General features: G+C 36.5%; 1 protein-coding gene across 1 annotated transcript in view; it reads right to left on the reverse strand.

Annotated features, from left to right (window-relative positions):
* Positions 1-2,443: 2,443 nt before the first annotated feature.
* The window catches only part of ACVR1C (activin A receptor type 1C), a 78,994-nt gene continuing 55,614 nt past the window's right edge, over positions 2,444-25,823 (reverse strand). The window contains exons 4-9 of the mRNA XM_065927865.1: positions 24,030-24,260; positions 21,267-21,434; positions 19,800-19,956; positions 17,832-17,956; positions 13,394-13,524; positions 2,444-2,942 (exon numbers count right to left, since the gene is read on the reverse strand). Of these exons, the coding sequence (XP_065783937.1) occupies positions 2,814-2,942; positions 13,394-13,524; positions 17,832-17,956; positions 19,800-19,956; positions 21,267-21,434; positions 24,030-24,260 (941 nt within the window). The 3' untranslated portion in view covers positions 2,444-2,813. The remainder of the gene's footprint in view (positions 2,943-13,393; positions 13,525-17,831; positions 17,957-19,799; positions 19,957-21,266; positions 21,435-24,029; positions 24,261-25,823) is intronic.

Raw genomic sequence — 25,823 nt, forward strand, 5'->3', positions numbered from 1 at the left:
CCAAAATATTTGAAAGGAGAAAAGAACACTGACACTCTGAGTCTAAGAAGAATATTTTTTTGCTTGTAACAAAATTCAAAAGAAATAAATATTACACGGTAAGACTCTATCAAAAAGAAATAATATAAAGTTTAACAGCATAGGTTATATACAATAAATTTGCCTAATACTCTAAGCTATATCCTATTTTGTAAGCATTTCCTATTTATAATCATTCTGAGAGTTAAGGTCCTTATCATTTTTGTTAACCTACCCCTTTTCTTTAAAAATATATTTTGGAAATTTAAATATAAGACTATTCAGTTAGGAGGTACAGTTAACCAACACAAAAACAAGAAAAATATCTCAAAATGTACAGATTTCTCTAGAGTGAAAGTTGAATCAATAAAATTATGGAATTATGGACACTTTCAAATAGATTATAAAACATAATGTCAAGGAAAATGGGGATTTTAAATCATCTCTTAAAATTAAGTAAGTATATTCACCCAACATACATGAATAAAAGAGAAAATATTATTCTTGTTTGAAAGTAATACAGTCATAGTACATAAATAATTTCATTCTCATATATGCAGAAACAATCTATGAGAAATTAAAGTAACAAGTACAAGCAAGATTACCCCTTCACATAAGCTCTTTTTAGAATCCCTTCCCATATGTACTTTTAAAAATTGATTACATAATTTAGATTGTCTGGAATAACTAAATAAAGATACTTTCTAAATGCGCTGCAAATTGGGATTTGTTTTTGAAAACCACCATCACACAGAATTTGAGACACCCTAATTTGTATCATATTTATTTGCCAATTTACTTCCCCCAAACACCCACACCCCTGTTCTGATTCCCAAATTAGACTTCAAAATCCCTGAGAACAGAACCTATCCATTTTTTAATTTCCTTATTGGACCCAAAGTTGTGGCAAGGAAGATATGCTTTAATGAATGGATAACTGCATGAATGAGAGTGAAAGTATATGCAAACCAGAGCTGTCAGATTCTTGCCTTTGATATCTCATCCTAGTCAAATGAAGATGGGCTCAGTAACATATTTTCATAGTAGAATGAAGTGTAATTACTAGACTGTGCTCTACATAGGTATATCCTTTAGAACACTGTTACCCAAGCCATGCTTTGTAGAAACTAAAATGTAGGCTAATAAAAGGTTTCCCCTGTTTTATATAAAAAGAGTGCCATTGGTCAAAGAATTTGGGAAATCCAGTTTAAAGAAATTCAAGTAACATTTTTTACTGCTAGACTCCACAAAGCACATAATATGCTAATATGCAGTATCACTTTCTAAGGTCTATCAAAGAATACTTTTGGTCTTTGATCATCTCAGAAGAGCATTCTAACGAACAGAGTTTAGGAAACAATGTTTTAGAAGAATAAAAACACTCTGAACAATGTTTTAGAAGATTTAACATTGCACCATGTTAAGTCTTCCTTTGCCAAAGCAGAATTATAGATTTGAAAAAAATATTTAATGTTCCATGTATTATTCAGAATGTTTCACTTCTGTCTCTACAGGAAGTAGAAGCAAAATTATCATGAGCATTCTTCCACACTCATTGCTCATTTTGAAAGGACAAGAGAATATCCTTTACAGTTACTGATAATCCTTAGTTGGGTTTGGTTATTACACTTCATTTAAGAGTTTTCTTAATTTTTCCTCAAAATATCTCCTAGTAACCTCTTCCTCTCTTGTCCTCTTTCTAAATGTATATGTACAAAGGTAGTAGGGACCTCTGAAATGCCTTAAAAACATCTCTGACAATGGATTTTTATGACTGATTAATCTCTGGAAGTATTCAGAAAGCATTAAAACTGTTTAACAAATAGGTTTACTATGGAATTTCCATGAGGAAAATGTCAGTGGATATTGTCCTGAGAGTTCATCCAGGTCCATTACGATTCTGCAAGATAATTTGCCTTCTGTTTGACTAAACCACAAATATCATGAAAGACGTTGCTTCTCCACAGGGAGAAGAAATGCTATAGGAATTAAAGGGAAAGTAGGAAGCTAGCTAAACCTACCATGTGGATTATCACAAGATTTGGATCTAACGCCAGCTCTATCACTAGCTGTGTCACTTTGGGACATTTCTCAATGATTCAAAATGTCAGGGCTCTCATGTGAAAATAGAAGAAAGTAACAATCTTAGTGACTTTCAGATTGTTTGCCTCAGGGGCTGCTGTGGTTGTGCATTATGAAGAGTAGGAGGACAGGGAAGGAGAAACCAAGTAAGTGATCTGATCTCACTTCCATCTTCCGATCAAGCAGTTCTACTTTTACGTATTTTGTATCCTAAACGTCAGAGCACTGTTTAACTTTTAAAAAAAAAAATAGAGAAAAACATAGATTATATAATTAACGTTTTGTTTAAATATAATATGTTCCAGTTCACATTTTTAATGAAAAGTTTTCATCTTGGGGGAAAAAAAACTGGGCTTTTATATCTTTTTCTATTCATTCATGTGATCCTGATTCAAGTAAAATAAAACCTTAATAACTTTTATTACTTTATATAGCTTATTTTACACATTTGTAATATGTTCCTTAAATAAAAAGATGAGCTGATGTGTTCCTTTTCAAAATAAAATTAAAGACAACATGGGGAGTAGATGACATCAACTCCAGCCCACACTTACTTTAGTTATTTTTTCATGGTGCCTTTGGGCACTTAAATACTGCACTGCATTATCTTTGAGGTAGAACAAAACAAGGACAAAACAAAGGCAAAAAATTCACATAAAAAGGGAAAATGAGAAAGAAAGTTGTGAGATTATTTCTTTTTAACATGATTTTCATCAACAGGCTTTGCAGTCTTCTTTGACACAAAGTTGAGATATAGTCTTCTTAATCCGAAGAGCAGTTAGTCGTGCTGCCCCGTTGGCATACCAACACTCGCGCATTATTCTCCCCATGACTCGGAGTGCCTTAAGAGAAAAAAATATCAAAATCTTTAGCACAAACAACAGCACAAGAGAAGAAAAATCACAAACACAGGAATTAATGCTAAGCTCTGATATAAAAATAGTAAGTTTAAATCAATAGGAGAAGGAGATCAGGGTCAAATCACCTCAAAAATCCTGTCCAGGGTGTCTCCCCTCAGACAGACACCAGGGTGTCTCCATTCAAACGCAGACTGGGTCGTCTTTGCTCAGACAGAGATCAGAGCAGATCTGATCTGTCTCAGAGATCTGAGACAAGGATCACGTGGTAACCAGAAGAGAGGACCAGTCTTCTCTCAAACAAGATTCAAGGCACCTCTCCTTAGAAAAATATTAGAGCATCTCCTCTCAGACAGAAACCAGGGTGATTTCTTTCAGAAAAAAGACCAGGGCAACTCCCTTCAGAAAGACATCAGAGTGTCTCCCCTCAGAAAAGAACTAGGGCTTCCCTGCTGGTCTAGTGGTTAAGAAGCTGTCTGCTAACGCAGGAGTCATAGGTTCGATCCCTGGTCCGGGAAGATCCCAGATGCTAAGGAAATAAGCCTGGGTACCACACTACTGAGCCTGCACTCTAGAGCCCTCAAGCTGCAACGACTGAAGCCTGTGACCTACAGCTGGTGCTCTGCAACAAGAGAAGATGTCACCACAATGAGAAGCCCACGTACTACAACAGAGAGTAGTCCCTGCTCATGGCAACTAGAGAAAGCCCAAGCACAGCAATGAAGACCCCATGCTGACAATAATAAACAAATAAATCCGAAAGAAAACAAAATAAAACCCAGAAACTAGAGCATTTCCCCAGAGACAGAGACCAGGGTCCTCCTCTCATAAAAAGATCAGAGTGTCTCCCCTTGACAGAAACCAGAGGGATTTCATTCAGAAAAAGACCAGAGCTCTACCTTCAGACAGAGACCAAAGTGTCTCCCCTCAGACAAGGACCATGGCTTCTCCTCTCAGGCAGAGACCAGGACAACTCTTCTCAGAAAAAGACCAGGGTGTCTCTCCTCAGAAAGGCACCAGAGCATTTTCCCATACAGACAGCAAGGTGTCCATTCTCAGGGACCAGGGAGTCTCCTCTCAGACAAGGAAAAAGGCAGCTATCCTCAAACAGAGAGCAGGACGTCTTCCCTCTGAAATGAACCAGGGCATCTGACCTTGAACAGAGACAGGCATCTCCTCTCAGAGGAAACAGAGCATCTCCTCACCAAAAGAGATCAAGGTAACTCACAAAAAGACTAGGGCATTTCCCCTCCAAGAAAAAGGTTTCTCCCCTCAGACAGAGACCTGTGGTCCCCTCTTAGAAAGGGACCAGAGTGTCTGCCCTCAGACAAGGACCAGGGCATCTCCCCTCAGAAAGGGGCCCCAGCAACTTCCCTCACAGACTAGGGCTTTCCCTTCAGACAGAGACCAGAGCATCTCCCTCTAGATAAGGACCATGGCATCCCAGACAGAAAATGACCAGGACAATTTCTTTCAGAGAAAGTTCAAGATGCTTCCCCTCAGCCAGAGACCTGTGTGCCCCCCTCAGCCAGTGCTCAGGGTGTCTGTCTCCCCTGTGACAGAGATCAGGGTGTCTCTTCTCAGAAAGGGACCAGGGTGTCTCCTCTCAGAAAGGGACTAGAGTGTCTCCCCTCAGACAGACACCAGGGAGACTTCTATCATATAAAGACTGGGGCTCTCCCCTAGACAGAGGGAGGGCCTCTTTTCAGACAGAAACCTGGGGGTCTCCCCTATGACAGAGACCAGGTCATCTCCCCTCAGAAAGAGACCTGTCATCTTTCCTCAGACAGTATCCACAGTGTCTCCCCTGTGACAAGAACTGTGTGACTTCTCTCAGAAAAAGACCAGGGTATCTCCTCTCATAAAGGGGCCAGGAGGTCTGCTCTGCTCTCAGGCAGAGTGCATGGCCCATTGCTTGCTAGATGGTTTGCAGCTATCATTTGTGGACCTTGAAGGTAGCTATAGGAGATGATAGGGAGCCTTTGCTCAGTGGCATTTTGGTTTATGGAATTACACTCTTATATTTAAGGGCACGTTTGATTAGCATATGGTGAAATGAAGGTCAGTTTCATTTGTTTAATCTTTTCTGTAGAGATTAGTGTTTATTTGGCTTCCACATACTATGTTAAACATAATTTTAGGAAAGAGAATATGGTCACCTTATACTACATCCTTTTAGAGTAAGTGAAATCAATTGAATATTCTTTATCTTCTTGAGAATATCAATAATCATTGAAATACAATTAGTTAATATTTTCATGCATTTTATGTATGCATTTTATGAAAATTTTCCTGTTCCTTCAAGCTGCATAAAAATAATATGCTTTCAATTAAGAAATTATATACATTATATATAAAATAGCTAACAATTTCTACCCTTGGGCTTTCAGAGCATATAAGCTTTCTTTAAAACCTTTGTAGTGAAATTAATACCATGACCTGACAGCCCCACCCACCAACAGAAAATTGAATTAAAGATTTACTGAGCATGGCCCTGCCCATCAGAACAAGACCCAGTTTCCCCCTCAGTCAGTCTCTGTCATCAGGAAGCTTCCATAAGCCTCTTATTCTCCTCCATCAGAGGGCAGACAGACAGAAAACCACAGTCACAGAAAACTAACCAATCTGATCACATGGACCACAGTCTTGTCTAACTCAATGAAACTATAAGCCATGCCATGTAGGGTCATGGTGGAGAGTTCTGACAAAACGTGGTACACTGGAGAAGGGAATGGCAAACCACTTCAGTATTTTTGCTTTGAGAATCCCATGAACAGTATGAAAAGGCAAAAAGATAGGACATTGAAAGATGAACTCCCCAGGTCAGTAGGTGCCCAAAATGCTACTGGAAATCAGTGGAGAAATAACTCCAGGAAGAATGAAGAGACAGAGGCAAAGCAAAAATAACACCCATTTGTGGATGTGACTGGTAATGGAAGTAAAGTCTGGAGCTGTAAAGAGCAATATTGCATAGTAACCTGGAATGTTAGGTCCATGAATCAAGGCAAATTGGAAATGGTCATGCAGGAGATGGCAAGATTGAACATCGACATTCTAGGAATCAGCAAACTAAAATGGACTGTAGTGGGTGAATTTAACTCAGTTGACCATTATATCTACTACTGTGGGCAGGAATCCCTTAGAAAAAATAGAGTAGCCATCATAGTCAAAAAAGAGTCTGAAAGGCAGTACCTAGATGCAATCTCAAAAATGACAGAATGATCTCTGTTTGTTTCCAAGGCGAACCTTCAATATCACAGTAATCCAAGTCTATGCCCTGATCAGTAATGCTGAAGAAGCTGAAGTTGAACGGTTCTAGGTAGACCTACAAGACCTTCTAAAACTAATACCCAAAAAACATATCCTTTTCATTATAGGGGACTGGAAAGCAAAGGTAGGAAGTCAAGAGATACCTGGAGTAACAGGCAAATTTGGAGTACAGAATTAAGCAGGGCAAAGGTTAACAGACTTTTGCCAAGAGAACACACTGGTCAGAGCAAACACCCTCTTCCAGCAACACAAGAGAAGATTCTACACATGGACATCACCAGATGGTTAATACCGAAATCAGAGTGATTATAACTTTGCAGCCAAAGATGGAGAAGCTCTATACAGTCAGCAAAAACAAGATCAGGACAGACTGTGGCTTAGATCATTAACCCCTTATTGTAAATTTCAGACTTAAATTGAAGAAAGTAGGAAAAAACACTAGACCATTCAGGTATGACCTAAATCTGCTGCTGCTGCTAAGTCACGTGGGTCATGTCCAACTCTGTGTGACCCATAGATGGCAGCCCTTCAGGCTCCCATCCCTGGGATTCTCCAGGCAAGAATATTGGAGTGGGTTGCCATTTCCGTCTCCAGTGCATGAAAGTGAAAAGTGAAAGTGAAGTCGCTCAGTAGTGTCTGACTCTTCGTGACCCCATAGACTGTAGCCTACCAGGATCCTCTGTCCATGGGATTTCCCAGGCAAGAGTACTGGAATGGGTTGCCATTGCCTTCTCCATGACCTAAATCTAATCCCTTATGATTATAAAGTGGAAGTGACAAAGAGATTCAAGGGATTAGATCTGATAGACAGAGTGCCTGAAGAACTATGGACAAAGGTTCCTGACATTGTGCAGGAGGCAGGGATCAAGACCCAACCCCAAGAAAAAGAAATGCAAAAAGGCAAAATGGTTGTCTCAGGAGGCCTTACAAATAGCTGTGTAAATAAGAAAAGTAAAAGGCAAAGGATAAAAGGGAAGATATATGCATTTGAATGCAGAATTCCAAAGAATAGCAAGGAGAGATAAGAAAGCCTTCCTCAGTGATCAATGCAAAGAAATAGAGGAAAACTGTAGAATGGGAAAGACTAGAGATCTCTTCAGGTAAATTAGAAGGAAAACATTTCATGCAAAGGAAACATTTCCAAGGAAATGTTCCAAGGAAACATTTCCAAGGAAACATTTCATGCAAAGGTGGGTACAATAAACGGCAGAAATTGTATGGACCTAACAGGAGCAGAGCTTGGGTAAACTCCGGGAGTTGGTGATGGACAGGGAGGCCTGGCATGATGCGGTTCATGGGATCACAAAGAGTCAGACACAACTGAGTGACTGAATTGAACTGAACTGAACAGAAGCAGAAGACATTAAGAAGCGATGGCAAGAATACACAGAACTACACAAAAAAGAGCTTCATAACCCAGATAACAATGATGAGATCACTCACCTAGGGAGGCAACCTGAAATGCAAAGTCAAGTGGGCCTTAGGAAGCATTTCTAGGAACAAAGCTAATGGAGGTGATGGAATTCCAGTTGAGTCATTTCAAATCCTAAAAGATGATGCTGTGAAAGTGCTGCACTCAACATGCCAGCAAATTTGGAAAACTCAGCAGTGGCCACAGGATTGGAAAAGGTCAGTTTTCATTCCATTCCCAAAGAAAGGCAATGTCAAAGAATGCTCAAACAACTGCACTGCGCAATTGTACTCATCTCATACGCTAGCAAAGTAATGCTCAAAATGCTCCAAGCCAGGCTTCAACAGTATGTTAACTGTGAACTTTCAGATGTTCAAGCTGGATTTAGAAAAGGGAGAGGAACCAGAGATCAAATTGCCAACATGCATTGGATCATTGAAAAAGCAAGAGAGTTGCAGAAAATCATCTACATCTGCTTAATTGACAATGCTAAAGCCTTTCACTATGTGGATCATAACAAACTGTGGAAAATTCTTCAAGAGATGGGAATACCAGACCACCTGACCTGCCTCCTGAGAAATAGGTACTCAGGTCAGGTGGTCTGGTATTCAGAATCTGTATACAGAAATCTGTATGTAACACTTAGAACTGGACATGGAACAACAGACTGGTTCCAATAGGAAAAGGAGTACGTCAAGGCTGTATATTATCACCCTGCTTATTTAACTTATATGCAGAGTACATCATGAGAAATGCTGGGCTGGAGGAAGCACAAGCTTGGATCAAGATTTCCAGAAGAAATATCAGTAACCTCAGATATGTAGATAACATCACCCTTATGGCAGAAAGTGAAGAACTAAAGTGTCTCTTGATGAAAGTGAAAGAAGAGAGTGAAAAAGTTGGCTTAAAACTCAACATTCAGAAAACTAAGATCATGGCATCCAGTCCCATCACTTCATGGCAAATAGACAGGGAAACAATGGAAACAGGGACAGACTTTTTTTTGGGGGGGGGGCTCCAAAATCACTGCAGATGGTGATTGCAGCCATGAAATTAAAAGACAATTGCTCCTTGGAAGGAAAGTTATGACCAACCTAGACAGCATATTAAAAAGCAGAGACATTACTTCGCCAACAAAGGTCCATCTGGTCAAAGCTATGGCTTTTCCAGTAGTCATGTGTGGATGTGAGAGTGAGACTATAAAGAAAGCTGGGCACCGAAGAATTGATGCTTTTGAACTGTGGTATTGGAGAAGACTTTTGAAAGTCCCTTGGACTGCAAGGAGATCCAACCAGTCCATCGTAAAGGAAATCAGTCCTGAATATTCATTGGAAGGACTGATGTTGAAGCTGAAACTCCAATACTTGGCCACCTAATGTGAAGAACCGACTCATTGGAAAAGACCCTGATGCTGGGAAAGATTGAAAGTGGGAGGAAAAGGGAACAACAGAGGATGAGATAGTTGGAAGGCATCACTGACTCAATGGACATGAGTTTGAGTAAACTCTGGGAGTTGGTGAAGGACAGGGAGGCCTGACATGCTGCAGTCCATGGGGTCACAAAGAGTCAAACAGACTGAGCGATTGAACTGAACAGTGAAATTAAGATATTTTTTAAAATTTTGTAAAAACGCAGATATTAACACTATAGAGGATATACATTTTTCTTTAAATGAAAATTAAAAATTAATTTAATTATGGGAATATGACAGAATAAGTATTGTACAAAATATTCTAAGAAAGGACATGAAAGACAAAAATGGATATGGGTTGGGCTGGAAATTCCCTGTGCTGATCTTGATGGTAAGTACACACGTATACTTTTTTTTTAAGTCATCAAGCTGTACACTAAAATTTATGCATTTTATTATATGTAAATTACACCACAATAAAATAATGATAAAAATCAGTATAAGTGAATTGGTAAATAAATAGGATAAATAACAGAGGGGAAAACAATGAGAAGGCATGAATCCAGAGTGGTAAAAGAAATCACTGTAGCAAGGAGCTGTTCTGGGGGCATCTTTGGATCTTACAGTCTAGAATTTCAGAATTGACAGACTACATGTAAAAGACAGGAAACATAGTCTAAAGCACACAAAAAATGTCAGATGAAGATGTTTACAAATTCTAGACTGTAAGGATGAATTGGTCTTAGAAGGAACTTGGTAAAGAAAATTGCCTAGATCTTGACTCTTGGTAAAGAAAAAAAATCAAACCTTAGCCTTATGATGTTGCAGTAAACCTGAGTTCATAATGAAAATTCACAAGCAGACGAGGAAACAAACCATCTTTAACAAGACCCAGTTAAAACAAAAAAAATAGGAAAATCAAACCTATCAAAACACTAGATGTAGAGTTAAATGTTATGAAAAATAAAATAAGTAAAAAGCAAAAAGTCTAAACATTAGTATTAAAAAAGTTTATTTATAAAAGAAAAAGTACTTTTCATGTCAGTAAAACTTGACATGAAAAATATAACTATTATAATAAAAAACCTAAATGGATGAGTTAAATGACAGACTGTGCTGTGCTGTGCGAAGTCGCTTCATTTGTATCTGACTCTTCGTGACCGTATGGACTGTAGCCCACCAGGCTCCTCTATCCACGAGATTCTCCAGGTAAGAATATTGGAGTGGGTTGCCATGCTTCCTCCAGGGGATCTTCCCAACCCAGGGATGGTAGAATTCGTGTCTTTTGCAGCTGCCTCTTTGGCAGGTGGGTTCTTCACTGCTAGTGCCACCTGGGAAGCCCAAGTGGCAGATCAGACACATGTAAATATAGAATTGGTGAACCAGAAGATGAATATGAGAGACTATTCATAAATACAGGAATATGAACAGTAGGAGAGAATAAGAGACAAGCAAAGTAAAATGAAAGGTCTAACATGCATACAATGAGTTCTCTAAAAATGGGCAATAAAAAAAATGAAAAGATGAACTATTTGAAGAGATAATGGCTCAGAATTTTCCACAACTGAGGATAGCCACAAATCTTAAGAATCAGAAAGTCCAAAACATCCAGGCAAAATTGATCAAGCGATATCCATACCAAATACATCATAGAGAAACTCAGAATGCAAAAGACATAAAGAAGTTCTTAAAGAGGTCTGGAAGAAAAGATAAATTAACTAAAAATAATCTAAAATTAGCTGACTTCTCAACAACAATAATGGAAGTGAGAAGCTAGTGGAATAACATCTTTAAAGTACTTAGAAAAAATAACTGCAAACCTAAATTCTAATGCCCAGATAAACTATTTGTTCAGAATTGAGGACAAAATAAAGATGTTTTCAGACACCCAAACACTGAAAGAACTTACAACTTTTAGATCCTCACTAAAAAGCAATTAAAGATGCACATGAAGAAATCAGAAAATTACCTTAAAATGAAGCTCTGAGAGCCAAGAAGAAATGTTGAACAAAGAAAATGATAAACATGTTCATAATTCCAGAAAAAAACGATGATGGTATAAAAATCTCACAAACACCTAATATGTGGGATTAATACAAAACAAAAGAGAACTAAAATATTGGGCAAAAATGAACAAATTCATTGCATAAAATGTAGAAAATTCATTGTATAAAAATGACATTGTTAGGCTTACTCTAGGAATGCATGATTGGTTTAACAGTGGAAAATCCACAAATGCAATCTATCACAAAAAGACACTAAAGCAGAAATGACATAGCACCTCAGAGATAGTAAGAAAGCTTTTATCAAACCAAAGTCAGTTTTTATGCGCAAAACCCACAGCAAATATGACATTCAAAGGTGAGATATGCAAGGTTTTAAGGAGCAAAACTATCGCCCCTTTCAGGCAACATTATACTGAAAGTCCTAGAAACTGTAATAACAAAGCTATGAGGAATGGTTCTAGAACTCTCATTATTTGGAGGTAATGACCATCTATGTGGACACTCCAAAAGAATCTACAGTTTTATACCCTAAAGAAATAATTTGTACAGACATATACACTTCCCTGGTGGCTCAGACGGTAAAGCGTCTGCCTACAATGAGGGAGACCCAGGTTCGATCCCTGGGTGGGGAAGATCCTCTGGAGAAGGAAATGGCAACCCACTCCAGTACTCTTGCCTGGAAAATCCCATGGGAGAAGCCTGGTAGGCTACAGTCCACGGGGTCTCAAAGAGTCGGGCACGACTGAGCGACTTCACTTCACTTCACTTCACATACACACAGAGCAGCGTTGCTCTAAAAGAAGCTAAAAATCACACATATGACAATCAACAGCAGAATGAAAAAAAGAAATTGTGCTATATCCATACAATAGAATACTATACAGATATGAAAATAAACCAATAATAGCTGTACTATATACGGTAAAGTTAAAAAAAAAAACTAAGAATATCCATAGTATCAATAGTACATTTCACAAATAAACAAAAGTTAGCCATAAATATATAGCTAAATTCTAAAGAAAAGAAAAGTAATAATAAAATGATTAGTTACAATAGCAGCCTCTCAGAGGGATGAATGTTCAAAGGTATTAGAAGTGATCTATTTTTTAAACGTGGAATTCTAATATCATCCCTTAAATTTATATATATGTTAATATTCCTTCATTTATGCATGAAATGGTTAATGTTAGAAAAAGTTTTAATTTCAATTTTGTTATAAATGCCTCAAATTCTGCTTCTAAAATAAGCATATTTTACCTATATAGAATACTTTACCTGTATTCTAAACAAAATAGAAATACCAGGACATAAATCTTGCCTTGAATAGAAAATGAGTTGAGTGAAACATGAAGGAGAGGAAAAATGAGAGGAAAAATAACTGTTTAAGACATTACACATGACAGAGCCAAAACTAAAAGATGTCACCTAAAAAAACACCTCAAGCATTACACTTAAACATGGCAGAAGATAAACAGCCATAATTGGGATAGGGAGATTAAAGCATTAAAATAGTTTTGGAATTTGTTAGATGATTTATAGTCTTTCCCCTACCTTCCCTTCTACTTTCTGTGGGAGTTAGAAAAGTCTTTCTCTTCACATAGGCAAAACAAGCATCGCAATATGTCTGCTCTATGATGGTTACTACATGTGTGGTTCAGGATAAGGAGATAAACAACAATGATCCCTGCCACGGAGAAGTTTTCTGATGAAAGAAAGCCATACATTAGGGATTAAGAATAACTTGTTGAATATAAGGATGACTAAAATTGTAATAATCGTGCAGCACAAACATTGACTACCCTCTGAATATGTCTGTGTTTCTGACATCCCCGGTCGCCCTCAGTTAGATGGGACTGTGTAACTGGTTCTGGTCTATGAACCATGAGAGGAAGTGCTGTGTGTCACTTGGGGCAAAGCATTAGAGAGCTGGGGTCTGACCCTCTAGCTTCTCCCTTCCCCTGACCTATGCCTCTGGAACTATGTGTTGAAACAGCAGCATCCCAAGTCAAAGTCACCTGGATTACTGAGTCACCAAATATAGCACAGATGCTGATGAAAGTTGCCTAACCTGTAAGGGACTTGGCATAGCAAGAAATAAAGTCTTATGTAAAGTCACTGGGATGTCAAGGTAGTTCCTGTCACATAATTTAGCATTATGATACCAACAGCTAAAGGGAATAAAATCCTTCTGAAGTTTATACAAACACATATACCCACGTACGTGAAATGAATTGGAGGCCTAGATTAAGAGAAAGGAACTACATGGTGTCTGAAAATCCTCTCTGATACTTGCCTCAAACTTATAGTGGTAAAAATACATATAAGAACATAGCCTTACTTCACAGCTTTGCCACTGGTTTGGAATACTTGGTCGTAACTTCTGGTCACAAACAACCTTCCTCATTTCTTCTACTGAGGGATCTGAAGGCACCATATCATAATAAGGCAACTGGTACTCCTCAACAATTCCTACAAAAAATTTACATTTAAATTTCCTGGTGTGAATAAACAACAAAGATGTTTATTTGAAAATAATACCAATTAAGTTTTCTAGGCACAAGTAGCATGATGGAAAACTGGAAAATCAGGTTTATTCAAATTATGGATCACTGTAATACCAAACCTACAAGATGAAAGCTCTCAGTTGAGTAGTTATATGTTTATAAAATTATTATGAAAATTTATATAATTTTGATTATCATTTATATGATATAAAACAAAAAATATATATTATATAAAATATACTATTTTACATTATATATTACATTTAATTTTATATAAAAACATATTACATTTATAGAACTTTTAATAATTATAAAAATACTAGTCACAGCAAACATCCTCTCCCAACAACACAAGAGAAGACTCTACACATAGACATCACCAGATGGTCAACATCGAAATAAGATGGAGAAGCTCTATACAGTCAGCAAAAATAAGACCAGGAGCTGACTGTGGCTCAGATCATGAACTCCTTATTGCCAAATTCAGACTTAAATTGAAGAAAGTAGGGAAAACCACTAGACCATTCAGGTATGACCTAAATCAAATCCCTTATGACTATACAGTGGAAGTGAGAAATAGATTTAAGGGACAAGATCTCAAAGACAGAGTGCCTGATGAACTATGGACAGAGGTTTGTGATATTGTACAGGAGATAGGAATCAAGACCATACCCAAGAAAAAGAAATGCAAAAAAGCAAAATGGCTGTCTGAGGAGGCCTTAAAAATAGCTGTGAAAAGAAAAGACGTGAAAAGCAAAGGAGAAAAGGCAACATATACCCATTTGAATGCAGAGTTCCAAAGAATAGCAAGGAGATATAAGAAAGCCTTCCTCAGTGATCAATGCAAAGAAATAGAGGAAATCAATACAATGGGAAAGACTACAGATCTCTTCAAGAAAATTAGAGACATCAAGGAAACATTTCATGCAAAGATGGGCTCAATAAAGGACAGAAGTTGTATGGACCTAACAGAAGGAGAAGATATTAAGAAGAGGTGGCAAGAATACACAGAAGAACTATACAAAAAAGATCTTCACGACCCAAGAAATCATGACGGTGTGATCACTCACCTACAGCCAGACATCCTGAAATGTGAAGTCAAGTGAGCCTTAGGAAGTATTACTACGAACAGAGCTAGTGGAGGTGATGGAATTCCAGTTGAGTCATTTCAAATCCTAAAAGATGAGGCTGTGAAAGTGCTGCACTCAATATACCAGCAAATTTGGAAAACTCAGCAGTGGCCACAGGACTGGAAGAGGTCAGTTTTCATTCCAATCCCAAAGAAAGGCAATGCCAAAGAATGCTCAAACTACCGCACAATTGCACTCATCTCACACGCTAGTAAAGTAATGCTCAAAATTCTCCAAGCCAGGCTTCAGCAAAATGTGAACCATGAACTTCCAGATGTTCAAGCTGGTTTTAGAAAAGGCAGAGGAACCAGAGAACAAATTACCAACATTCGCTGGATCATTGAAAAAGCAAGAGAGTTCTAGAAAACCATCTATTTCTGCTTTATTGACTATGCCAAAGATTTGACTGTGGGGATCACAACAAACCGTGGAAAATTCTGAAGGAGATGGGAATACCAGATCACTTGACCTACCTCTTGAGAAACCGGTATGCAGGTCAGGAAGCAACAGTTAGAACTGGACATGGAACAGCAGACTGGTTCCAAATAGGAAAAGGAATATGTCAAGGCTGTATATTGTCTCCCTGCTTATTTAACTTATATACAGAGTACATCATGAGAAACACTGGGCTGGAGGAAGCACAAGCTGGAATCAAGATTGCCGGGAGAAATATCAATAACCTCAGATATGCCGATGACACCACCCTTATGGCAGAAAGTGAAGAAGAACTAAAGAGTCTCTTGATGAAAGTGAAAGAGGAGCGTGAAGAAGTTGGCTTAAAGCTCCACATTCAGAAAACTAAGATCACGGCATCCGGTCCCATCACTTTATGGCAAATAGATGGGGAAACAGTGGCTGACTTTACTTTTCTGGGCTCCAAAATTACTGCAGATGATGATTGCAGCCATGAAATTAAAAGATGCTTACTCCTTGAAAGAGAAGCTATGTTCAACCTAGACAGAATTTTAAAAACCAGAGACATTGCTTTATAAACAAAAGTCCATCTGGTCAAAACTGTGGTTTTTCCAGTAGTCATGTATGGATGTGAGAGTTGGACTATAAAGACAGCTGAGTGCAGCAGAATTCATGCTTTTGAACTGTGGCGTTGGAGAAGACTCCTGAGAGTCCCTTGGGCTGCAAGGAGATCCAACTAGTCCATCCTAAGAAGATCAGTCCTGGGTGTTCACTGGAAGGACTGATGTTGAAGCTGAAACTCCAATATTTTGACCACCTAATGTGAAGAGCTGACTCATTTGAAAAGACCCTGATGTTGGGAAAGATTGAAGGCAGGAGAAGGGGTCAACAGGGGATGAGATGGTTAGATGGCATCAACAACTCAATGGACATGAGATTGGGTAGACTTCGGGAGTTGGTGATGGACAGGGAGGCCTGGCGTGCTGCGGTTCATGGGGTCGCAGAGTTGGACACAAATAAGCGACTGAATTGAACTGATAAAATTACATAAATTTGGAGTTCCACAAAATGCCATTGTGTAATTCAAAAGTAATACCTAATTGCAAAATTTACAGCAGAGTCTTATTGATCTGTGAATGATGTATATTTCTCCATGAATAACGTATGTTTATCCTTTTCAAAACAAAATGGTTCTCTTCTTTTTGAAAATTGTTAGGTAACCTTTCAAAAGGTGAGTTTTTTACATTTGGATTTTAGAAGTATTACACCTGAGAATGTTCCAGAGAAATGGCCAAAAGTATTTGAAGATGATCTTAATTATCAAAGTGATACTTAAATTTAAGAATTTTCTTACAAAATCAGTCTAATTAACTATCAATTTTTTTTAAATTTAAGTATCTAAGAAGTGCCATAATTTAGAAAGTGAAATTCAAATCATGTTACTAAATTAGTATTTCAACTATGGAAGAAATTTTAAAGATAAAAATCTAAAAACAAATCTAGGCAAATATCAGTACAAAATTTGAAAAAATAATAACAAATATGCTTGAATCTTGCTATTTACTGAGTATCTTTCTAAGCCCTTTACATGTTTTAACTAATTATTCCTCAAAACCAGTGACTAAAGAAAATACCAGATTATCCCATGTTTACAGAATCAGGAAACTGAGTCACCAAGTGTGGTGAATTTATTCAAGGTTATGTCACTACCGAGTGGCAGATCTGAAACTCAGTCCCAAGTTTGGGGATTCCAGTGTCCATGTTTTGTTTCTGCACCACTCTATTGCTTCTAAATAGTTTCATCTTCCTGAATATTTTACTCTCTAACCTAGGAATAAAAGGGGAAAAGCATGTTTTCTCATTAAATATAATTTTAACCTTGTAAGGTTTTCATTTTTTATAGAATAAGATTGATGTAAGGCAAAATGACATCAATAGAAAATGCAATAACTGACAGTGGTTTAATCTTGACAGTTATTGTTTACAGAGTAGGCTCTCTACTAAAAGCTTTACATGAGTTAATTGAATTAGTCCATTAAATCCTTAAAGCCCAAGAGGTCAGTTTTATTATCTTCATTTTACAGACAAGTGAAGTGAGACCACATACCTCACCTATAGTCAGATATTCAGGAAGTTGCTAAACCAAAGCTTAGGCCTAACTGTCTCACTTGAAACTGAAAACTCTAAATCATTTTCTACCAGGATTTAACTTTTCTCCACTGATGCAACAATTTCCTCAGCCTGTGTTTACAGGGTTTCATCCTCCCAAATTCTTCCTCTCATTAATCTCTAAACTGCTGGGAGCCGAATCAGGAAGTTAGTCTTTGCTCACCTCTGCCCTCCACTTTAATTCTCACATATTCATCATCACCAGAAAGAAAAGAACAAGAAAAGCCTGAGAACCAGAACACTTGAATTTAAATCCTGTAGCCTTGGCAAGGCATTTAGCTTCTTTGGATTTCATTTCTGATAAAAAAATAGGAAAACAGCTTATACAAAAAAAAGTTCAAGGGCTTTGCAAAATATTATTATGGAAACTAGAATTATCAGGAGAACTAAGCAGTAATTACAACTTAAAATCTCCATTCTGTTCAAGATGCTCCATTTTTACCACTGAAAAGATATCACCAAAAGATAATCTTTTAAATATTTAGAAATAATTTGATATAGTGCATTGAATTCAAGCACCAAGGAAAGGCAGACACAAACAGTATTTCCAAAATCTTACCTCCAACTGAACACCTCCGGGCTATTTCCCAGTAAACCAGACCAACAGAATAGATGTCAGCTCGTTTGAAGGACTCGAAGATATTCACATTTATTGTATCATCAAGCATTTCAGGAGCCATATACCTTCAAAAATATGCATATTTCAGATTCCGTCTATGATTTTATAGCAGTCTGGTAAAACACAATCTTAATTCATCCTGACATATAAGTTAAGGCAGTTTACATCAAATTTACAGGGGGATCTGAGCCACTATAATAGAATAAAATTAAATAATACAGTTATCAAAAGATAATTTTAAAAGCTTTAAAAATAGAACTAGAGGTCATCCTAGTGTTAAAGTATGTGGGTCAGGAGCCAAATACTTGGAAAGCACCCAACAGAAAAGATGGAACTCAAGTTCCACCAGCAGTTTGTAGCCAAGAAAGCTCTTTGAGGGCAAGGAGTATATTTTATTCATCATTGTGGGCCTGGTACACAGTGCTCAGAATTATTCCACAAATACCTGCTCCGAATAAACAATTTTATTATATTGGCTTGGCCAATGAACTTTTTGGCCAACTAAATACACTGGCTTCAAAACATATATTCATATTACTTATTGGCACCAAGATAATTCAGGCTGTTTGAATAGAATTAAATCGAATTCTACAATCCATGGGACCTGACTGAGCCAAGCTGTCCTAGGGAGATTTCGAGGATTTCTCAGAATAGTGACGTGAGGACACAACACTCTTCCCAATCTTTTAAGTTTTAGATTCTCTGAAGGAATCCAGTATCCAAGTCTTCCCTGAAGTGCAGGTTAAAGCTTGCTTTTTAAAGGGAAAAGAGAAGAGATCCCTTAGGGTTTGCCCGCTCGGAATAAACCATCCTGAAGTGTTTCTGGGGCTCACTAAAGTCTCCCAGGAAACCAAGTGAAGGACTCAGCCTGTAATCTCAAATATGGCTTGGACACTAACTATACCAGCTTAGAAATTCTCTACTCTCAAGGGCCTTTAACAACTCCAGGAAAGTGTTTTGGTTGTTTCTGATTTCAAGGTCAATAAACCTGGAATTATGCCAAATAACACAGATCCTGAAATTCAAATGAAAGGAAATGGAAGTATGTTGGCCATATGGCTACAGTCTGGCTATAATAGGAAAACACCAGAAATTCCATTACTAATGGGCCTGTCTTGACATATGTGTGGTATGCTTTATTTATATTATGTTTGTTCTTAACTTTCAGAGATTCTGTTCCTTGAAAGTGGGAACTGTGTCCAAACTCATAGTATCTTAATACACATCAACTTGGGAGACTTCAGGATAAGTACAACCATAGGATAAGTATAACCATATATTATATAATATTTTTAAGTATTGAGAGGATATAATAGCACATATATACATTCATTGTAAGAGTCCCTTACTTATCTGTATATTGATTCTATATCAATTGTTTAGAGTAGGAATATACACAACTAGCCTTGAATTTCAGATCATTTATAAAATATAGAGGCTTTGAAAGAGCTATACATTGCTGATGGTTTTGGTTTTCTTTTTCTCTCTGTAGGAAAATGTATTCTCAGATGTGACAAACTAAAAGTAATATATCACCATCAATTCCATCATTCCTCTATACTGATTCCCCACCCAAATAGCTACTTTCTGTAAGATTCAATGCCAAAGTCTCCTTGCTTTATAACCATTGTGCCACTGATTTCTCAGTGAACCAGAGAAGAATTCTTGCTTTCTTGGGCCTAATGATGTTGGATATGCTGCCCTCCTCTCTAAACACATATCCCAGGCATTCATGTTTATGGGGCAGTCATAAGTCTTTGGAGTAGGAAATGGCATCCTATTCCAGTGCTCTTGCCTGGGAAATGCCATGGACAAAGGAGCCTGGTGGGCTACAGTGCGTGGGGTAGCAAAGAAGCAAACACGACTTAGCAACTAAACAACATATGCTACACAAGCATGTTATCTTACCTTTTGGTTCCTACTTTAGGGTTCTGAGGTATGTCAACAGTGTTCAGTATTGAATCATGCTTCACAGCCAACCCCAAGTCTGCTATGGCACAAGTTTCACATTTTTTCACTAAGATATTCTTTGATTTTATATCTCGATGAGCAATAGCAGGTTTACCTATGAAGCATAAGATAAATGTATGCACTTTTTCCATTACTGAAGATTGAATCTCTCCAAAAGGATTCATTTTGAAAGACTTGTCTCAGATGTTACCTTCTAAGAAAGGTCTTCCCTGACCCCTAATCAACATCCCAATTCACCATCATCAGACTACTCCCATTTTGCCTTCTTCATAGCTTTTACTGCTCTCTGAGTTATCTTATTTATTTATAGGCATTATTTGTCATTCCCAAGTAGACTGTAGGCTACATAAGACAGTGGTTATGTCTTACTCATCACCATCCCTCCTTGCTTAGAATACTAGGTGACATTTAGTAACCACTAATAAATATTTGTTGAATAAGTAGGGAAAGTATTAGCATTGTTACATCCACATAAGAACATAGCAAATATTCTCCTAAAAAACAAGTTTCAAACATTTATTATCCTAGACCAGAAGTCCTCAGATTTGGCCCAAAGATCCCTGGGGGCCCTTGAAGCTCTTTTCCAATGATATATCTGTGTGATATCACCTTTTCTTTACACACTTTAACCAATAACAACATACTGGGGCAGACTAAATGAAGAACAGGTGTGAAAATCCAGACATTAAGGAGATTTGCAAATGTGTAAAACAAAACCATTATTTTAGCTAGGTTGGGTTTTATACTATAAAAATTATGTTTTTAAAACTGTTATTTATTTTCATATTTAATTATTAATTATTGTACTTTAAGTAAATTAATAAATATTTTAAAATCTATTTTAGTGTCTAATATAGTAAATATTAACAGATATAACCCACATCCACAAACTTTTGGGTCCTCAATAATTTTTAAGCATTTAAAGGGATCAAGAATCCAAATCTTAGAAGCACTACAGTGACAAGACCAACTTTCTAGAGCCAATTCTCTATTAACTCAATAAATAGACAAGATAGTGTGTATTATTTGGCTTTCAAGTACATGATATAGAAGTATTTTTAAGATCACCTTACCCTTTCCAAATTTTTAAAAACAGTTCAATTATTTGTAACCTCTGAGAATGGAGCATTTGCTACCAAAGCAAGATCTCTCAGATACATATGCTAAACAGTGACAATAGAGCCACTGGGAATAAAAATATTATTATGGCCAGTATACAAAATGAGAGTATGTAGGTAAGAGTTGGCTATATCATGCCAAAACCTTCAGCTTTATAAAGTACTTTTAGTGTTTCTTTACATTTGATAACTTTTTGTAATAAACTAAAACCCAGTTGAACACTAAAATACAACTTAGTGCTTCTATCCTCATATTCAAGGAGAAAAAAAATTAGAAAATACATACCTTGTGTACCAACAATCTCCATATGAAGGTGGGCCAGACCACTAGCTATTGATAGTGCCAGCTTGATCATTCCAGCCACTGTCACTGTGTTTCTATTCAAATAGTCATATAAGGAACCCTGTTCATGATATTCAGAGACAAGCCAAAGCTGAGTCCAAGTTCCATTATCTAACAGAAAAATTATTTTGTTGCTGTAAGTTTATGTTAAGAAAGAAGCCAAAAGCTTTTAACAAGTGTCAGCATTTAAAGTACATCTATATTGTTAACAAAGCAAAGTTAATTCCTCCAATGATAATACAGTCCGAGCTAGTAGAATGAAAATTCTCAATGAATTCCTATTGATAGAGTAGAACCTATTACATGTACCCACCATCACCATAGGAAACTGTGAGGCAGTGATTCCAACAACTGAACTACTCCTTTCTTATTCCCTGTATATCAATACCTGCTGGTAATAGCAACCACATTATAGGAGAAACTACTGAGAGATGCATTTAGGCTCAGCATTGTGTTATAAATTATTCTTGAGCTTTTAAGAAAGATGTACCAATAGGAAACAGAAATACAGCAAATTTACACAAAGCATTATTACTATCATAAAAGCTCTACTATTCCAAGCATGTTCATCTTATTCAGCTTTCAAAATAGGAAGTTTACAATTCCCTTCAAAGCTTATATTAAGTACCAATCACAATTACTAGGCCTTTTCAAATAATTTGCCTTATTTAACCAAAAGCTAATCCAGTTTATAAAAGATTTTTAGCAGAAGAGAAATTAGCCTAAAAATTATCTACATGTTAGAGTCCCTAGACTTCGCTTTAGCTTTCAGAATAAAATGCCTACAATAGCCCTAGGAAGTCCTGACCAGTTTTTATTCTCAGTGAAAGGAAACTATAATTAATGAACATTTGGTAAGGCATTTTTCCACCTAGTGCTTTACATACAAGAGCTCCTATTTACCCAAATATTTCATTTCCAAATCCAGGTAGTGATAAAATTTCTGAGGAATTCAAAGATCAACATAACATGATAAATTTTGCTAATAAAGAAACAGCCTACATATATTAATAAAACTAATCCTTACTCACACCTCTCTCCCTGCTCAACAGTAGCGGTTATCTTTGCCCTCTTGTATCAATGTCTTTGTCAGACAGTTGACTAAAAGTGAAATTGTAAATGTTGCAAGAGACATAGAAATGCATGAAGATGAAAGTGATGTTAGAGACCATTTGGGATCAAAGCCACAGACAAGGAGGCCATCAACAAAGGTAAACCAGTTAAACCAAATAAGAAACAATCAAGGGTTATCTTTCTTGTGCACATTATTTTATAATCCAATAAATGTAATGATTAAATTAGGTCCATCAGGATAAACCACATAACTACAGTCATTACTACTTTCATAACATTGCAAATTAAGCTAATTAGTAGGTAGTTTCACTCAATGTTATACAGAAAAAGCACAAGTTCTTAACAACTTAATCAGAAATGCTTCCTTTTCAATAGTATAGTTAAGAATTTGGAAAGAATCTTTTTTTTTAAGCTCAGTTTCTCCCTGGCTTTACTTGATTTTACTCACTTTCTCCCTGGCAAATCAGAAAAGACAAGGCATCAACAAATGTAACTATGGGCAAAATGTATAACAATAATAAGATTCTCTTTGGCTATCTAATTAATCATGAATACTTTCATGACCAAGCTTATATTAAATAGAAGTAACCATAGATTTTAAATTTCATAGGTAATGGTAGGTTTCTAATAGCCACAGATAATTTGTTTTTTAGATAAAGGTTGCAATCAATACCTTTCCAAGTTTCTTAATGAGTATTACTGATTCAAATAATAAAATAATTGACTGTATCAAGTTTTGCTCACTTTTGTTCTCTGTTTCTCTTTAAGGCAACTATTTCATAGCCAAATGAGTAAAAGCTATGCAAAAAGAAGAAAGACAGCATAGGTAATACACAGGCTTTATATTCAGTCCCTGATTACTGGGCATGTGACTACCGAATTATATACCAAAAAAGTGATGATCTGTCTTGTTCCACAAATCTCAGAATGTTGTGTTATTTGGGGTTGTTAATGTTAAACCTCAAGATATAAACCATACCTAAAGTACATTAATTTCTAAATTAATGTAATTAATTACTAAAATTACCTTGCTTGCTACCGTTCTAATAATGTTCATAGAAAACTTGAGTCCTGGAGTTGAATTGTGATGTGCAGAGGAAAGTATAGTACTAACAAAGATGAATAGTCAGCTATCGTTCACTGGTATTTTTGTATCAATTATCAAAATATTGAAACATTTCTGTCCTGTTTAATTAACAGCTGCTATTCAAAACCTCCAATGGTATTCCTTTGCCCTAGACACCCAAGGCAACTCTGGAACCCTCAAGATGCCTCCAGATCTTTTTATGACTCAGCAACTAAAGGGATAAAACCTAGCCTGGCAGGGTTCTCCCAGAACTCTGTTACAGTTGAAGTTTCTGTTCTGATTGGTTAGTTCCTGTGCCATACCAGTCATCAAATATTTTAAATATCAAACTGGCTATAGTGTCATCATGACTATATATCACTCATCTGCCCTGCTTTCTTGTACACTTATTGCACATTTACCTGTGGACAAGAGGAAAGCATCTTCTTTTCTCAAAAATGAAATGAGACTTTCATGGAGACTTTATTAAAACAAAGAGATTATTTATTTTCCTCTGATAATAAACATAAAATTTTATTTGCTGAACTCAATTAGGTTTAAAATACCTTTGTTGTCAGCAGCAATGAAACCAAGGATGTTTTCATGTCTCAGCATAACTGTCTGATAAATTTCTGCCTCTCGAAACCACGATCTTTCATCTCTGGAGGAGAATATTTTCACAGCCACATCTTCTCCACACCATCTTCCATGCCAGACCTCACCAAATCTACCTTTTCCTACTATTTCCTGAAGTACAATCGTCCTTGCAATTGTTCTTTGAACCAACAGAGGTAGACCTAACCAAAGAAAACATGAAATTGGTTATTAAAAACAACTAACTGCCAGAAAATAATTGTCATGATGACCATTATTTTCACATAAAAGGCAAATATTTAAGCGCTTTAATAATTTTACTGATTTTGAAGAAATAAGCACCAAGATACCAAACTTAAATGTCAAAACATGCTCAAAAAACACTATAGGTTCTTTCTATGAATTTCTCTATTCATATTCACAAATAAAAATTTCCTGAACATAGGCTGCCAGGGCAGATATCTAACTTTCCAAAATTATTGGAAATTTCTTTGATTTGCACATTAAAAGCAGTCAGTTTACTAAATATACAAAGGTTAAAAACTATATGCTAAAAAAAAAAAAAACTATATGCTATCATAAGCCTCTTAAATAAAATATATGGTTCCTAGTACCACTGAGAATGCAGAAGAATTATTTATAAATTATTTTTAAAAAACAAATTAAAATTGGAAAATGAAGAATCAGATTCAATAATGAAGTGAAGCAATCATGTTACATTGAAAACAAGATACAGTCATGGAACATATCAAATGGATATTTTCTGTGGAATAAAAGAAAGTCAAATAAAATATATTCTGAGTGTATTAAAATGTTTAGATTCTTTTGAACCAATAGCTTTATACCTCTAGAAAATCTAAAGATGTAACATAAAATGCAGAAGAATTTGTCAAAATATTTAATATATTATTACTTAGAGAAAAAGTAAGGGAAAATGTCTGATAATAGAAAAAATTTTAAATACAGTGCAGAGATTACGACCACAGATAAGAAAGATGGGTTCCAATTTTAGCTGAACCAATGGTAATCATGAACAAGTTATTGAACTTCTCTAAGCTTCAGCTTCCATGCCTGCAAAACTGCAATAATATTCTCTCTCTCAAAGGAACACTGTGAGAATTCATCAGCATGTTAAGCACCCAGCATGGTATTTGGCATATTACACGCTCCATAATGGCTTGCCCTTAACATTAAGTCTAAGGAGGGGTTGTTGTTGTTTAGTCACTAAGTCACACCCAGGTCTTTTGTGACCCCATGGACTATAGCTCACCAGGCTTCTCTGTCTATGGGATTTCTCAGGCAAGAATACAGAGTGGATTACCATTTCCTTCTCCAGGGGATCTCCCTGACTCAGAGATCAAACCTGCATCTCCTGCATTAGCAGGCAGATTCTTTACAGCTGAGCTACCAGTGAAGTCCAAGGAAGGATTACTTAGAGCCAAAAATAACGATGTTGTTTATAGAGATATTTCTTAATGACATAGGAAAATACTTTTGCTATAATAAAAACAATACTTTGTTAAAAGAAAAAAATACTTTTGCTAAAGAAAAGCAGCAAATTTTATCCATCTAAATAAGCGTATCTAGCTATTCAAAATATGTCTAGGAAAAAGACTAAAAAAAATATATGCTAGATGGGTATTTCTATTTAGTGGGAATTGGGTGAAAAATTGCAAAATTCTTCTTTCTAATGTTGTACATTTTCTTGATTTCCACAACATTCCACAGATATTTATTACTTTTATAATTAGAAAATAGCTGAAGAG

The sequence above is a fragment of the Muntiacus reevesi genome, chromosome 3 (genome assembly GCF_963930625.1).
Source record: "Muntiacus reevesi chromosome 3, mMunRee1.1, whole genome shotgun sequence".
Classification (NCBI taxonomy): Eukaryota; Metazoa; Chordata; class Mammalia; order Artiodactyla; family Cervidae; genus Muntiacus; species Muntiacus reevesi.